General features: G+C 36.4%; 1 protein-coding gene and 1 non-coding gene across 2 annotated transcripts in view; both read left to right on the forward strand.

The window, feature by feature from the left end:
- Ttc29 (tetratricopeptide repeat domain 29) overlaps positions 1–17,689 on the forward strand; it is a 126,313-nt gene that overhangs the window by 93,587 nt on the left and 15,037 nt on the right. Inside the window, exons 8-9 of the mRNA XM_076864083.2 lie at positions 6,064–6,187; positions 15,579–15,818. Coding sequence (XP_076720198.1) covers positions 6,064–6,187; positions 15,579–15,818 — 364 coding nt within the window. The remainder of the gene's footprint in view (positions 1–6,063; positions 6,188–15,578; positions 15,819–17,689) is intronic.
- On the forward strand, positions 13,894–13,966 carry Trnav-cac (transfer RNA valine (anticodon CAC)). Its single transcript has one exon. It is a non-coding gene; the product is annotated as a tRNA-Val (tRNA).

Consider the following 17,689-nt stretch of genomic DNA (forward strand, 5'->3'; position numbering starts at 1 on the left):
TGTTGCATGAAAGGTGAATAAGCTCTGAGGCTAGAAGCTTCTAAAACGGTTATAAGAATTTATACTGAGCCCTCAATTGGAAAACACACCACATTCTCTCAAGACAGAAGATTTGGTGATATTGAGTTGCCCAATGGTGATGTTAGACCCACACCTGGTATTATGGAGAAAGGTTCTAATAGTGAACGGGTTTTGCTATTTTTGCTATTGTTCTGAATAATATTAACTATACGGAGGTTTAAGCAGCATAACAGACAATGCAGAGTCATAATGTCTCCTGCCCCTTACTTGGAATGCTAGTGAAAAAAAGACGTGTTGAACTAAAATTGTCTTATGATGCTACTATAAAAGCCAGAATTATGGCCTATAAAACAAAGAAAAAGTGAGTTGAGAAATTACAAAGTAAATATTATTCTTATGTAGATAGTTCAAGTGAATACATGGAAAGAACTCCTCAATTTTCCTTACAGAATCATATACATATTGTATATCTATAATTATATATAATTATACATATAAAAGTGTAATATATACATATTAATTATATATATATTACATATATATTCATATATATACACACACACCCTCATTTACTGACTGAGGTAACTCATTTATTGAAATTCCACAATACTTCAACATAATGAGGATGACTATTTAAAAGAATCGAAGGAGGGAAAAAATCCACAAAAATATATACAGAATGTACTGGTCATAACCAGCCCATCTCTGAGTTGATTCCACAGCATTTGCCTATTTTCTTGAGAACTCAAGTTAAATTATTTCCTAGAAAACTTTCCACAGTGGAGATCTTTAAATCAATCAGTACAAAGTTTCAAGTGTGAAAATTACCTTTCTGTCATAGCTGAAAATTAATTTCTTCTTGCTTGAGAGAAATGACACGCCCTAGTAATTTTCATATATTCTTTAAAATGGAACATCCAGGCTTTGATGTGAAATTTCCTAAAAAATGACCAAAAAAAAAATACATCCAAACATTTCTATTAATGCATGGAATGAAGAAGAGCTTTTTACATTTTCTCCTGTCACTGATCCCATTTGCCTTATCACTTTCATCTGTGGCCCACAAACTTGGTGGCACAATCAACAAACCCCTCAGTGGCTGTTTCATCTCTGCTCTATTTGATTTCTTCTCTCTGAGTAAATGATTAAGTTTTCATGCATTGGTTCAACCAAAATCTATGTTCACTCAACCACATCCTTTATTGATTACTTCTACTGCAAACAGTAGGCCAAGTGTGATATACATAATTGGACAGTTGTCAGGGGACGTGGGTGTTAACGGTCCTGTTTTCCCAGTTGGAACCCGGAATCACCTTGATACACAAATATTCTGCACCGTTTCATTCTCATCCTTTGGACCGAGGAGTCCTGTTCCTCAGAATATATGTTTTTAACTCTCTAAGGTCTGGTTGAATGAATTTAATGATTATACCATATAATATGCTGTTCAAGTTGCACCTGTGCACTGCATATAGAAAACCGGAATTAATATTTGTCTAACATTTTAACCTTGTCCTTGAACTTATACAAATAATCTGTAGCCTTGCTATAGGGGAGTATTTGATTTTTTTTTCCCCCTCCTCTTTCAAGGAAAGACTAGCTTTGAAACCTACTGCTAAATTTTACACTAGGAAACCGTGCAGCCAACACATATTGTTTATATTTCAGTTGCTGTGTTAACTTAGCCGGCTACAGAGCTGGACGTTCACTGAGTGGAACATATAATTTATAATGGCAAGACTTTTTCTCTAGCGTTGTTTGTTAGAGCAAGTCTCAGGTAATTTGGGATGTTTTGGAGGTCTGTTGCTCCTTGGGGAACAAAGCAACTCAAATCTCCCAGTAGCATTTTTATTTATACTATTTTATATTTCTTGTTCACTGAACTCTGTTTTTTGTTGTTGTTGTTGTTGATGTTTGTGTATGTTTTGATTTAACTAGCCTCAGCAGGCCAAACCTAATCCAAAATGTACTTCCATCACAAATATATCAGCTTTTAGGAACATGAGCATAAATAAGCTTTAGTGAGTCCATTTTAGCTAAATGATACTAATATTAATTTTCCCCTAAGGCTCCCTAAAGTGATATGCAATGCTCCACTTTTGTTTTCCCTTTTCTCTTGAATATTTTAGTCCAGGAAAAAAAACCTTGAAAAGTTAACATAAATTTGATGAAACATTTTTAGATCTAGAAATATTAGGATATTTTACATTATATTTATCAGTTTATATATTTTACTTTAATTTTATTTATTAATATTTTATAGCCTTGGGCTCTCCAAATACTTTTTAATTATTCCACAAAACAGCATGTAAATTCAAGTAATTAGTGAATCTTTCATATTTTATTCTATGCTTGCATTTATAAATTTCCTCAAATAATTTGTGTATTTTCTGGAGCACTGACCTATGCCTAACTGTAGAAAATTTCTCATAATTTTGTTATGAAAAAGTAAACATGGAATTATTTTTAAAAAAACAGTATTCACAACTTCAGAAAATGTGAAATTCCATTTTATTTCAGATATGTCAATCATTCTTTTACCAATAAGAAATTAAGAAAAAATGTATTTGATAGCATCTGATACTTAAATTAACAACAACAACAACAAAATGTTAGTTTTTTTTTATCCCACCCTGAGAAAACAGACAGCAGGACTTAATGTGTCTGTTTTTTGCAGAGCAGTCACTAAATTACAGTATTTAGTTCACTGCATGGTGAAAGGTTTTCATAAAGTAATGCTTAGCTAAATTAAATTTTCTTCTCAGCTCCTAGTAGGCAATGCCAAGTAGAGAGCTGTGAATGTGATCATTGTTTATTTCACTGAGAAATAATAATAATAGCTGCCACTTATTGAATCCCTACTGTGTGCCAGGTTATATATTTACACAATTCTTCATCTCACAGCAACTTGAGGTCATTTTTAAAATGAGGAAATGGAAGTTTCCTTTAGTTTCATAACTTTAATATGATCAAGGTTACTCACGTAAGGGGTCAAGCTAGGATTCCCACCTAGATCCCCAACATCCACCACAACACACAATGGCTTTACAGTAATCCAGTTTATGGAGGCCGTGGCTCAGTGGTAGAGCACTTGCCTAGCACGTGTGAGGCACTGGGATCAATCCTCAGCACCACATAAAAGATAAACAAATAAAGGTATTGTGTCCATTTATAACTAAAAATATTTTTAAAAAGTAATCCAATTTATCTTTACAAACATACCACAGTTTATCTGTGAAAATGAATGTTATCACCCAAATCGTTGGAAGTTATGCAAATTGATACCCCTAATCCTGCCCTATCTATTTCCAATAACCTCCTGTAAAAATGTTTTCTGATTTTTTTTTTTATTCAAATCAAACAGTATAAAAGGGGAAAAAAGAGGGAAAGTCTGGTTTCACGCAAAGGAGATGTCCAGGTTTACACCAGTTTAATGCATCATTAGATCCAGATACTCAAGACACCATCTGGTCTCCAGGTCTATCCATCTCACAGCCCAGCCGTCAGCTGTGTGTTCTCCTTGGGATGGCAAGATTGGTCCCCAGCAGCACGGGACTTAACATTCTATAGGGTTAGGGCAACGCTGTGGTCATTTGAGTGAGAGAAGAGTCATGTGAGGTTGCAGGGGAGGGCTGATGACTATTCAGTCTGTTGTTCAACATCTCAGTGGCTTCATCCATGAAATGGGTGGTGTGGCATTCACATGCAGATCAGTAAGTGTTCAATCCCTATCACCACTAAAAAAAAAAAAAATGTTTTCTGGCATATTCTTGTGACATATTCTTTAGAATAGCCCCAATAGCATATCACTGTTTGAGATGTAGGTTTGATCTTATCAATAGCTAAAAGAATTTGGAGGGGCCTGGGTTGTGGCTCAGCAGTAGAGAACTCACCTAGCGAGGCCTGGGTTCCATCCTCAGCACCACATAAAAAAATAAAATAAAATAAAGGTCTTATGTCCAACTACAACTAAAAAATAAATATTTTTTAAAAAAGAATTTGGAGTCACATTTCAAAACCACAGAAATTATATCTCTATGAGAAATTCCATTTGTTTTGGACAAAAATTCACTAAATTTCTTATGAATGCCTTGGGATGCTATCCTATGAAGAAACTCCCTACAGAGCATTGTAAAAATGCTCTCAGCTTCTTCATTACATATCATCCTCAACGATAACCACCTGGAGGGAGCTGCAAGGCTAAGAACATCCGGGAAATTGGAAAGGAGAATCAGGGCCAGGAATAGAGATTTGCAGGCAGATGATTATAGGAGGTGGGTCCTGCCATAGCAGTCTCTGAGGCCACAGAGGAAGTATGTGTTGGAGGGAAGAGGGGGCCTTGCTTTGAGATCACCATTACATTCACTAGATTGTCTTTAAAATTCTTTCAGTTGGCCAGGAGTGGTAGCACACACCAGTAATTCCAAAGACTTGGGAGGTTGAGGCAGGAGGATCGCAAGTTCAAGGCCAGCCTCAGGAACTTAGCAAGGCCCTAAGAAACTTAGCAAGACCCTGTCTCAAAATAAAAATAAAAAGGGATAGGGATGTGGCTCAGTTGTTAAGCACCCCTGGGTTCAATCCCTGGTACCAAAAAAAAAAAAAGAAAATTCTTTCGGCTGCCTTTTAATAGCAGATTTACCTTGGAGCTCTGGACTTGCTCTTCTGAAGACAGTCAAATGAATATGCTCCAGGTTCAAGGCACTATATACAAGGTATTTATCACAGTTAGCCCCATGTGAGAATATGGGGTTAACTCTCATAAATACTATACATTTATCTCTTCAAACTGTCAATGGAACTTGCCAAGGATTACAACCGTATTCCCCCCAAAAAAACATGTTTTAGTTCATTTTCTAGACTCTTGAAGTCTCTTGATGATACTGAAATATCCAGAAATGAGTTTGATCATGAATTCCAAACATCCATATGGCTCAAGTTCTCACAGTTCACCCTGAAGCTTAGCTCGCATGTGCATTGTGTGCTTCCCTTCTTGAATATTCAACCACTCCCTCATTCAAAAATGTTTAAATGTTTAGTACATGCCAAGCACTCTGCTAGAAATCGTCTTTCTGAGCATTTTACCAAATATATTTCACTTGTATGGGTGACTTTAGTGACACCTGAGATTGCATTGCTGAAGGAAGCTTGCAGGAATAACACATTCACATTGTCTAAACTTTCTAATTAAAAAAAAAAAACCTTTATTGAGACATAAATTACTTATGAAAGCTTTGGGATGCTATCCTACGAAGAAGATATTGTCAGATATTGTACAATTCACCCTTTTAAATTCTACAATTCAGTGGTTTCTAATATATTCACAGAATTGTGTAACCATTAAACCATTGTCTAATTCCAGCACCTTTGCATCACCCTTAAAAGAAATACTGTCCTAATTATTACTCACTTCCTCATCCCCTCCTTTCATCTTCTAGCAGCCACTAACATACTTCTGTCTTCATGAATTTGCCTCTTTGTATAAATGGAATCATACAATAAATAATCTTCTATGTCTAGATTTTTTCATTTCTCATGTGTCAAGTTTCATCCATATTTTAACATATATGAGTACTTCACTCCTTTTTAATGACTGAATAATACTCCATTGAATGGATATACTACATTTTGTCAATTGATTCATCAGTTGATAGACATTTGGTTTGTTTCCATTCCTTGGTTATTATAAATAATGCTGCTATGAATATTCGTGATGAGTTTTTATGTGGACATATTTTTTGTAGTATTTATATACTTTGGAGTAAATTTTCTGGGCCATATGATTCCTCCGTGTTTAAAATTTTTGGAGAACTACCAGATTTATTTCTCGTAGCAATTTCCATAATGATGAGGGTTTATAAGTTCAAGCTTACTCATTGTATTTTCCAACAGAGACACACATATTAGCAATTTAGTATTTGTACCCTTAATCTTTGTCCTGACAGATCTTCTTGCATGTTCTACAACAAAGACAAAACTATCTTCTTTTCACTATGACGTTAAGTGAGCAGATACTCCAAAGGTTTCTGGTTTTATTTATTCTAGCCAAGGACAGATGACAGAAGCAATTCAATACTTGAAAAGAGTTGTGAACATTACAAAGAACAATTTTCAAAACGCAGATGTTGTGAAAGCGAGTACAATGCTTGGGGACATCTATAACGAAAAAGTGAGTATTGGTGTTTCTTGTTTATGGAGAAATTCACAGTTTTAAAAATCTTTTCCCATTTGATCCTCACCTTCTCACATGGTTGATGCAGAAAGGCCAGGGCTGGACAACACAGTTAATGTTCAAAGCAAGGGCTGGAAAGGCAAATACTGCCTCCTGCTCTTCTTCTAGCTCTTAAGTGGCATATGGGCTCGGTCCCCACAGGCTCTTCAACCTGAGCCATATTCACAGCCAATGGAGTGACTTTGGATTGGGGGATCAATTAAAATATTTGAAGTCAAAGGAACCTCATAATAGCACGGGGCTCTTATCTGGCCACAGGAACCATTCATTCATCTTTCTAGCTCCACATTCTTGGAGCCCAGGTGTGATTCCCCCCAACTAAGTCCCCCAGGGAGAAAACCACAATCCCAAGAGAGATTCCAAAGAAAACCTAGAATGGAATTTGAACAACAGATTGTCTGTGTGCAAAAATTTAAAAATATATAAATTTAAAAAAAAAAAAACAGGAAGAGGAGGAAAAAAAATCTGCATTATAATTAATAAATAAAACTATCACACAGTCAAAGAATATAAAATGCACGGATCATATGGACTTTAGATTTATTTTCTTCTGATTTTGTCTTCAGTTACCCAGATTTTCCTTCAGAAATCTTAGGAAAGAAGTTTATTTCTCTAGTTATCATTACTGTTTAAATCATGAATAATAAGTTCCGTTGTTTTCCAAGGGTGATTCTGTTCTCCTGCTGTAGACTGTGTCCATCTGTTTGGGGAGGCTGGGTACATAGTGATTAAAAGCATCAACTCTGAAATCAAACTGCTTGGCTTGTCAGCCCTGTTGTTCTGCTTTAAGACGTGGAACCTGGGGCAAGCTCCACACCCTGGGGCACCTCGGTTTTATCACCTCATAAGGTGGTTGCAAGAACTGAATTAATACAGGTAAGGCATGGACAGAAGTGCTTTTGAGCGAGAGACGTAGGTGAGCGTCAGCTATTTTGCTATTCTCTCCACTCTTAGTGGTGTCACATAATTGCCCTTATCAGACCCTCAGAGTTAAGCCAGGCCTCCCACATTCTAAGTGGCAGTGCCATTCAAACCCACCATGCTCGCTGTTCTATGATTTGTTATAAAATTAACTTGGTTTCAGAACAATTTAGGATTTTTTAAAAAATAAGTTTGAAATTAATTTGAATGAATGAAACTAATGTCCCTTCAGTTCCTGCTTTGGACAAAGTCTTTACAAATGAGGTGCTTCTGTTCCCCAGCCCTCTGTCTTGCTCCTTCTGGTTCATGCACCTTCCCATCTTCTCTTGACTCTCACCTCCCCACCCACCTGGCTCCGTTCTCTCCTGCCTCCGCCTTCCTGGCCCCTGATTCTTGCTCCCTCCCCTGGTCCTCTCCTCCTCCCCTCTCTTCCTCCCTGTTTCCCCTCTTTTTTTGTGCACCTGTTGCCCCAGGTGTGCCCAGGTGTCTGTTGTGGCCTCCTCTGCTGCCCCCTCCAGCCATCTCCAAGGTGCTGCTGTCTGCTCTGTAGACCCCTCTCATAGCTTCAGGTTTGCTTTTGTTTACTTTTCAGGACACAGTGGTTAAACCAAGACTTGACTTACGCCCTGGTGAGGCCTACTGTCTAAGGGAAGCTGATCTTAGAGGGTCAGACATTTCCAATAGAAAGACACAGGGCTGTTCTTCAAAACAGAAGTATAAAAAGAACAAGTCATTTGACCCTCCCACCCAACAACACCCAGAACACAGCCCTTTAGATGACACAAACATCAGCTGTCGGCCTGCATGTTTCTAATTGCAGAAAGACAAGGAAATGGGACAGTAAACTGTACTGAGGGGTAATATTTCTATACTTGCATTTTCTCAAAACATTTTTTGCTGAGAGCTTATATCTCACCAGTGGGTTGTTTTATTCTCTAATTTTTGATTCTTGGAGAAGAGTCTAATATCTAAAGGCTAGAGACATGCTGCAATATCCAAAGGCTGTGTTAACTGCCCAAAGTAAATCTTTTTATTCATTTATTTCTATTGTAGTCTCTCACACACACTCTTTTCATTTTTTAAAAATGTTTTGTTAGTGCATTCTAGTTAGACATAATATTGGGGCTCATCATAACATAACAATACATGCAAGAATATAGCTTTCTCCATTTCCATCCCCAGCGTTCCTCTTTCCCTCCCTGCTTACCCTTCCTCTACTGTTCTTCCTCCTATTTATTTATTGCTTTCTTTAAATTGGTACTTTGTATACATACTGAAAGATGTAATTTACTGTGTTATATTCATATATGTACATAGAATAATTTTTATTTCACCCTGTATTTTCTCCCTTATCCTGTCTCCCCCCGACACTCTCCCCTGGTTTCCCCTCCATTTTCATGGGATCCCCTCCCCACACTGTTTTTCCTTACTTTGCTCTAGCTTCTCCATATGAGAGAAAACATTTGACTATTGACTTCTGCAGTCTGGCTTATTTCTCTTAGCATGATGGTCTCCAGTTCCATTCATTTACCTGCAAATGCCATAATTTCATTCTTCTTTATGGAGAGTAAAATTTAATCATGTATATATGCCACATTTTCTTTATCCATTCATCTGTTAGTGGGAACATGGGCTGGTTCCATAACTTAGCTGTTGTGGATTGTACTGGTGTAAACAATGGGGTGTATGTATGACTATTGAACACTGGTTTTATTTCTCCTGGATAAATACCAAGGAGTGGGAGGGCTGGGTCATATGGTGGTTCCATTCCTAGTCTTTTGAGGAATCTCCATACTTCTTTCCAAAGGGGTCATACTAATTTGCAGTCCCACCAACAATATATGCAAGTACCTGTCCCCGGACATCCTTGCTAGAATTTATTATTAGAAGTATTCTTGATGATTGCCGCTCTAACTAGAATAAGATGAAATATCCATGTAGTTTGGATTTGCACCTCCCTGATTGCCAGGGTTGTAGAACATTTTTTTAATATATTTGTCATTTGTATTTCTTCTTTCGAGAAATGTTTGTCTAGTTCTTTTGCTCATTTATTGGTTGGATTACTTGGTATTTTGGTGTTAAGGGGTTTTATGTTTGTTTGGTACCAGGGATTGAACCCAGGGGCACTTAGCCACTGAGCCACAGCCCCAACCCTTTTTTATATTTTGTTTTAGAAGCAGTGTCTCATTGAGTTGCTGAGGCTGTTTTTGAACTCACAATACCCCTGCCTTGGCCTGCCTAGCTACTGGGAGGTGTTAAGTGTTCTTTATGTATTCTGGATACTAATCCCCTGTCAGAGGAGCAGCTGGCAAAGATTTTTCTCCCATTCTGTAAGCTCTCTATTCACACACTTAATCATTTCCTTTACCCAGCCCAGTTTATCTATATCCCAATATAAATTTTGGAGGAATCCAGGTATTCATGCTCTCTTTAAATATATATGCTCCAAATATACAAGTAGATTGAGATATGTTAATGGTTCCTTTAGTAAATACTCACTGAAAAATAGATTGGCATTAAGTAAATAATCCCATCACAGGATTTTTATGATATCACACATCAAAACAAAGTCTGATTTATTACTCAAATTGTTAAAGTTAATTTATTTTGTGTATTATATTATTATTATTATTATTATTATTATTATTATTATTATTATTATTATTACATTCCTCAAGCCAAAAGAACTACTACTGGTCACTTTCAGGCTGACCAAGTTGTTAAAGTCATTGCTGAGAGTATTATTTCAAAGGTACTAGACATAACAAAGTGAATTTAGTAGAGCTAAATGATGGTTATTTTGTTTCTTTCTTGTTATTTTGAGACAAGGTAAGAGTCTTGCTAACAACTTTCATTTCCTTCCAGTTCTGCAAAGCCTGTTTTCCTTGTAGAACATCAACAACTTTTTATCCAATTTTAGGAGCTTCAGGACATTTCCTAATTGTAGTGCACACCTTTATTCCAGTTATATGGCTAAACAATTCCATAAGCTATTTGCCTTTCAAGCTGAAACTATTAATTTTCAGGAAAAGGTATTAAACTTTTCCAAGATGGGAGCTATAGCAAGGTCCAGAGGGACTACCCTGGGTTTTGTCCATTGGAATTTGAACTGGGATCCGCCACTATTAATTAACTGAGCACGTAAATTCTTTGCTCCTCAGTTTCCTCATCTCTCAATTGTTAATAACAAATTTCCTTGAAGCCTAGCTATTAAAGAACTGGAGGTTTAACAATAGGCAGATGGTGCCTGGTAGAGTTGCCAGCATATATTACACACGTGACTCTTACCTCCTTACTATCTCAAGCTCAGATCTCTCCCCTCATAACCCACTGTCTATTTGGCACTGCTCACTTAGGTCATTTTAAATCTATCCTACTAAAAACATTCACTTAAACTTTCCCTTAAACTCTCTTCTGCCAAGTCTGTGTCTCCAATCCAGATCTCTCCTTGGACTCCAGAACTGTAAGGCCAACTGCTTACTTAGCATTTCTACCTGGATTCCTAATAGACACCTCAAAGTATTTCCCCCTCCCTTCACCTACTCCCCTCCAGTCTTCCCATCTTAATAAAATGACAGTATCAATATCCACCAGCCCTGGGTAACTCTTATATTTCACTCCACTCCAATACCCAATCCAGAGGCAAACCCTTACCTTTATGCCACCAAAATGCATGCCAACCCCACCAGTTTCTGTCTCTCTCCGTTGCTGTCACCACATCCATGTATGACACTTTTTTATTTTCTCCCCTGGGCCCCTATAGTAAGCTCAGAACCCATTTTCACCACACCATACCATAAGCCAGCCTCCACACTGGATTTTAAAGTAGTCCTTTAAAAATATAAATCAAATGGTCTTATTTCTCCACATAAAACACTTCTGTTACACCTTTCATTCTTCTGAGAACATAAATGAAATTCCTCACCCTGTCCTGAAGTATGAGATGGTCTCTGCTTGTCTTTAGCTTCAATGTTTCCTCACTCTCTTCCGTACCCCATCCCCCTGAGTCAAAGTGACTTTCCTGGACTTCACATGTGCAGCCAGGCCCTGGCTTGGGATGTGTGCCTTCAGTCGAATGCTCTCCAATCCCTGAACTTGGCATTACTGGCTTCTTGTCATTCAGATCCCTGTGAAAGGCCACATCTTCCCAGGGGCCTTCCCTTGGCAACCTAATCCAAAGTAACCCATGTGGCTCTTTACCTTTTCTGAATTCTAAGAAGGCCCTGTATAATTTATCTCATAGTCCTCTTGTTTATGATACTTCTTGTCATCATCCTTTAATCTGGCTAGGGTGTAAGCTTAATAAGAGCAGGGTCCCTGTCTGCCCTGCTTATTATTTTATTCTGGTACTTAGAAATATGAACCTGATACAGAGATGGTGAGCAAAGTATGTCAGTTCATTGGAACACTTTTGTGACCAATTTCATACTACTTGAGAACAGTAATCTCTCACCTGTGAAATTCTAAACTTCTCTTTAATTTTTATTCAATAGTTTAGCATTTTAAAAACTTGCCTTGAATCTTGGTAAGCAAATAGAAAACTGCTGCTACTTCTTGGTCTACCTATGTTAGGCCCTCCACAAACCACCCTACCCATACCCTCTCTAGCTTCATATTACTCACACAAGTTATTATCATCATATTCTTAACAAAAATTCCCAATAAATAATATTATTATAAGACAAAAATTATAATAGAAAACTATACTTGGAAAAATATTGGCGTTAGAATTTTTGTGATTATTAAAGTATTGTTATAATTACAGTTACCACATCTTTTAAAATATCCTTATCCTAGTTAATTTACCTTTCACTATATAATCATGGAAGATGGGCCACCCATTCCACTCTCTGAATATGTTCTTTTGATGGAATGTTAATTAAAAATATATAATTAATATAAACTGGTGAAATGAGAATGTTTTAGGGGAGATAACCAGGTATAGACCTTTTATGAGATTTCTCATTCCTTAATAAGATTAGAGGATAATCACATTGTTAAAAGAATGGGAGTTTCAACACTAAAATGATAAGAAAATTGGGTAGGAAATGATTTATCCTTAGCACTGAGAAAATGCCCATTTATTTTGAGCTTGTTCATTGGTGAGAGTGACATTTTGGACATAAAGAAGAATCTGGTAAGAATCAGAATAATGCATAAAAATTCTATGTTATAATGTAATAATTCAAGCTTTGTTTCAAAGTCTATGATGTCATTGAGATCCTGTGCTAGAACTGTCCTCTAAAATCTTATCAGAGACATTTACAACCTGAAACAAAGTTGTCCTCTTCCCATACAATGTATTTATGAAGTACATAAATTCACTGCATAGTCTCAAATCACCTTTAAGATTTCCAAGAGTAATTTCTGGAATCTTCCAAGTTTTATAATAGAATAGAGATTATTTGAGAACATAAATGAACAACTAAAAGTCATACCAAACTTTTGGAGAAGAGATTAAATCTAGATAATAAACTCCTGAAAACAAATCAAAAATCTATAAATACAGTATGTATGGGCAAAATCACATTCTAAAACGGTATGTATAAAATTGCTTGCATCTGAGAAAAATTAATGTTGTGTTTTACTTTGGCTGTGTTTTGAAATAGAGAAACATATGATGATACCAGTTTTATGGCAGTTTTATATATATATATATATATATATATATATATATATATATATATATATATATAATATATAAGATGGAATATTAGGCACTATCTGAGACATTTACATTTACCTATGTAAGAACAATTAAAATACATCTGTTTTAGAAGGGACAAACACTCGTTATATGATCTGATCAAAATTTTAGGCATATTATTCTCTCCACTAATAGCAGGCTCACCACCTTGACTTCACACTCCCCCATTCAATGCAGAATTTCCAGTGCCTGGCATGGAACTTAGCACAGGGTGGGGGCCTGATGAATGAACAGGTGAAGGAGTGGGTTAATTTTAAAGTAATAATGTATAAAAGTAATTCTGGAAATGTAAATATAAGTCCACTTACTTACATTCCCTAATTCTCCTAATTAAAACTCTCACTTGAAGCTACATGCAGCCTAAAGCTCTGAAGTACAATTAGGAAAACTAGAAAAATGAGATATTTAAATTTCTCTGTTTGTAAAAACATGCAGTGTTTAGTCTAATCATATATTTTGTCCTAAATCTTTAATGTCTACCAGGGCAATCAATAATTTTATTTTCATCATTTGCATTATTTCTCAATTATAGTTTGTTTAATTGGCATATGAAGTCTTTGTTAGGGTTTTTTTCCTGATTAATCTTTTTGTTATATAACTCCTGTTTTATTATTTTTAATGAGAAAAGGTTGCTTACCTCAACAAACAAAAACTATTCCTTCCATAATATGCAGGAATTCTGTTTAAATGAACAGACCTGCTTAGAAGGAGTCCTTTGAGTAGACAGTTCTCCTAGACTGTCCTTACGGGCATATAACATGCCATGGCTGTGTGCTCATGTGTGCAACACAACAGTCACACAAGTCCTGCTCATCATCCTCCTCGCCTTGCTAGCAACTTCTTTTATCAATCAGTCTGACTACTCTCTGCATGCTGTAATTATAGAGAGGTTCATGGGGTTTGGCATATTCTACCTGTACTGTTGTTTGGTAGACACCAGATTCTACAGTTTTTATGCCCATTGTCTTCATAAAATGGTGTGAGAAGATGACTTAAAAACTCACAGCAAGGGCTGGGGGGTATAGCTCAGCTGGTAGAGTGCTTGCCTCACATGCACAAGGCCCTGGGTTCAATCCCCAGCACTGCCAAAAAATAAATAAATCAATAACCAGCAAAACATTCCCTCTTGTAAGGATTTCTTTTCAAGAGACAGTTTATGCATTTTTTAACTTTGTTATTATTTTAAACCTGAGTACAGGATCAACATCATCATCATCATTTAATTGTACATTCTTATGGGGAACAGTATGTATACAATATGTAAAGATCAAATTAGGGTAGTTGGCCTTTCTATCTCTTTAGGCATTTTTAAAATTTTGAGTAACACATAACACTTGTCTGCATTTATGAGATGTGGCATAGTATTTCAATACATATATATAATGTATACTGATCAAATCAGGGTAATTAATATTTCCATCTTCTTATCACCTCCTAATGTAGGGACTTTCATGCACTTAGTTACTAAGAAAATGTATAATAGGTCATTGAGATCTGCATCCCCCACTATGCTAAAGAGGGCTAGAAGTTATTACTTCTAACTGGGTATCATGATTTTGTTTATGTGCCTGGAAGGGGCGGGGGGGGGGGGGGGGTAAAGGGGAGTGCCGGGGATGGAACAGGAAAAACAAAGGGTTATAGGCCAGTGAGGAGAGGAAATTCTCTTCTTTAGAGTCCTTACAGGTGTAGCTCAATCCTCCTTTAAGGAAGAGTTGTAATGAGGATGTTGAGGCAATTTGGGAGGGGCATCTCTCTGTGACTCAATTTCATCATCTGTGAAGTAATAATAACACTGTCCTCATAGGAGGCCTTGTAAGGTTAATGACATGATATACATGAATATTTACCACTGGCCCTGAGCTTCGTAAGAGCTAGGTAACTACTATTTATTTGTGGACAACAGCTTTTAGGAGAGGTGGGATGAAAAAAAAAAAAAAAGCTTGATTTTTTTCAACTGAGTCAAGTTTAGATGATGCTTTCATTTGCACTGTCAAGAGCATATTGTTTAGAAATCTGGGACAACATCTTCAGTGAAGAATGACTAGTACTTATATGGGGGTGGGGATGGCTAAGTGAAGGAGCCATAGATACAGCTGTTTCCACTGGTCTGTGACGACCAGATTTTAATCACAGCTCTTGCTGTGACTTAAAACGAAAGGTAGTAAAAATATTGCATCAGGCAATTCAGGATGATAAGTAATAACATTGTATCCAAATCAATGTGAATTCAATTCTTTCCAGACTTCTTGATACAACCATATGAAACAGCCAAAATTTGACCACATTTTTTTTAGTAGTTATAGACAGACAGAATGCCTTTATTTCTTTATTTTTATGTGGTGCTGAGGATCGAAACCCAGTGCCTCACACATACTAGGCAAGTGCTCTGCTACTGAGCTACATCCCCAGCCCAACATTTGACCACATGTTATCCAAAAGAACTTAAGTTTCCCATACTTCAAAGCAAAAGATACAGCTGTTCTTAACAATTTAATTTCAAGTGATTATTTGAGTGGCAAATAATCACTACTGCTGGAAAAAAGCCTAATCTAATGGAGAGCCAGTTTGCCATCCCCTTGTTCTTCCTGAACTGCCATAATTGTGGAAAGATCAGTGTGGGACATGCCAAGAAGGGGTGAGGAAATGTGGGAAATGGTGAAACAAAAAATTAAGAAAAAATTCTCTCTCTTATCTTTGCAGGGACACTACAACAAAGCTTCTGAGTACTTTCAGCAAGCCTTTGACACAACGGCAGAACTCATGAACTTGTCTCTGCTAGACGAAACCAAAGTTCACTATGGAATTGCAAAAGCCCATCAGATGATGCTGACAATGAACAATTATATAGAATCTGCAGATACAACCAGCCTCAACCACCTGCTGACCTGGAAGGAGCGAAGAAGTGATGGTGATCTTGAACAGGTTGTTGGTAAGTCTCTGGTTTTGGGAAATAGTTTAGTTTTTGTATCATTCTCAATGGTTAAATCATTTTTTGTTGGAAAGTTTCATTCAACCATTGATTTTAATTTGATTGGTAATTTTATTTCTATTGATTCCTTATTATGTGAAGGTTGGGTATATTTTTGTGCCCTACTGTACCTTCTACATTTAAGAGGAGTATAAAATAGTTGAAATGATTTATTCTAGCTGACAAATCATCATTCTCAAACTGATTGTTTTCCAGTTGTCTTAAATAGTCCACAATGTGTACTAATCAGTTGTAACTAATGTGAAATAAGCTTATGCATTTTGATAATTCTCAGTGTTGGACTGTATATGGAATTCCTATAAAGAAAGTGTTGGTGGATGCTAATTTGCCTTACACACTTGACTTTTCCTATTCCTATTCCTATTTCCTATTCCTCTTTATCAATTTGAGCTTGAATGTTAATTTGGAAAATATCTGATAGTACTTTCTCTTAATACTACTTTTTCCCAATATATTTTTCTTGTGATAAATTGGAGTTAAAATAGTCTATTGAAAACAACTAGATGGGTTGTAAAGGTCAGCTCTGTGTGTCCACGTGGTCAGGTTCTAGTTTCTAATTAAGAATTTTAGAATAGAATATCTAAAAACGAAATTCAGAACTGCCTGTGAGAAACCTTTGAATTACCCAATTATTTGTTTGCAAACCAAACTTTTTAACGTAAAAATATTTGAAATATTTTGGGATCACTCAAGTGGAATCATAAAACCTCATGATGTCTGGGGAAGTCATTTAGCTGGAACAGTGATCTGTTGGGGCATTTATTTATTTATTCCAATAGAATATAATAGTAATTAGGGTCAAAAAAATTATATTGTCTCTTAGGTCACTGGAATACCTCTCACTACTCTTGATGTCCCTACTTGTAAAATAAGGAAAGATCTTGTTATGAATACATGTTCAGAAAGAGGGAATTAAGATGCAGCATTTAGAAGCAGACAGCTTGGGTGAATTTCAGTGTGCTCTGTTGCCCCAAAAATGTTTATGGTCTATTAGTAACTGACTACTCTTAGAAGCATCTGCTTACAGCAGGATGATGTCTTATGGCCGTATATTTGGAAGTTCCTTCTGTTGTTTTCTACCCAGGTTCTGACATTTTCTACCCAGAATGGCAGGAGATGAAGCAGAAAAAGTAAGATCCATGTTAAATGACCAGTGCTGGTGAAATTTCAGTAGAGAATAAGTTTAGCTGCTCCCATTTTCAAGTTTATCTTAGAGAAATACTCTCTATCACAATGGTAATTATGGGGACAAAAAAAAATTTGTATGGCACAAAAGTATACCCAACCTTCACATAAAACACCATCTTCTGATGACATCCCAAGTTTATTTGTTGCAATCCTGGTTTCAGCTTTTTCAAAGTCTGTCTCTCTCTGCTTTTCTTTACTCTAAAAAGCTGTTCATTTTTATATACTTTTTGTAGTTTGCCTCTCTATTTTTGGTAAGGTCATATTCTATCACAAAGAACTTAGAAGCAGAGCAAAAAATGCATCTCAAAATATTCAGCCATTAACAACTAGTTTTCTGTACCTGAAGAGTGCTATGGAGACACACCGCCTTCCTCATTCATTTCATGCAGATTGGAAATCTATGCATGGATGAGCTTCATCACTGTAAAAGTAAAAAATAATAATCTTTCAGATTTAAGTGCAAATGAGAAGTCTTTTCTCATATTACTGGCATGATCAGGACTGTTAGGGCTAATCTTTTTATTTGGAAATAAAACCTGCAGGACATTATCAAACATGTAAATATTGGTTTACATAAATATTTTTGGTTCAAAATGCACTCAAATCTGCTTTAAAATGCTTCAAAAACACTAAG

Source organism: Callospermophilus lateralis, chromosome 8 (assembly GCF_048772815.1).
Source record: "Callospermophilus lateralis isolate mCalLat2 chromosome 8, mCalLat2.hap1, whole genome shotgun sequence".
Classification (NCBI taxonomy): Eukaryota; Metazoa; Chordata; class Mammalia; order Rodentia; family Sciuridae; genus Callospermophilus; species Callospermophilus lateralis.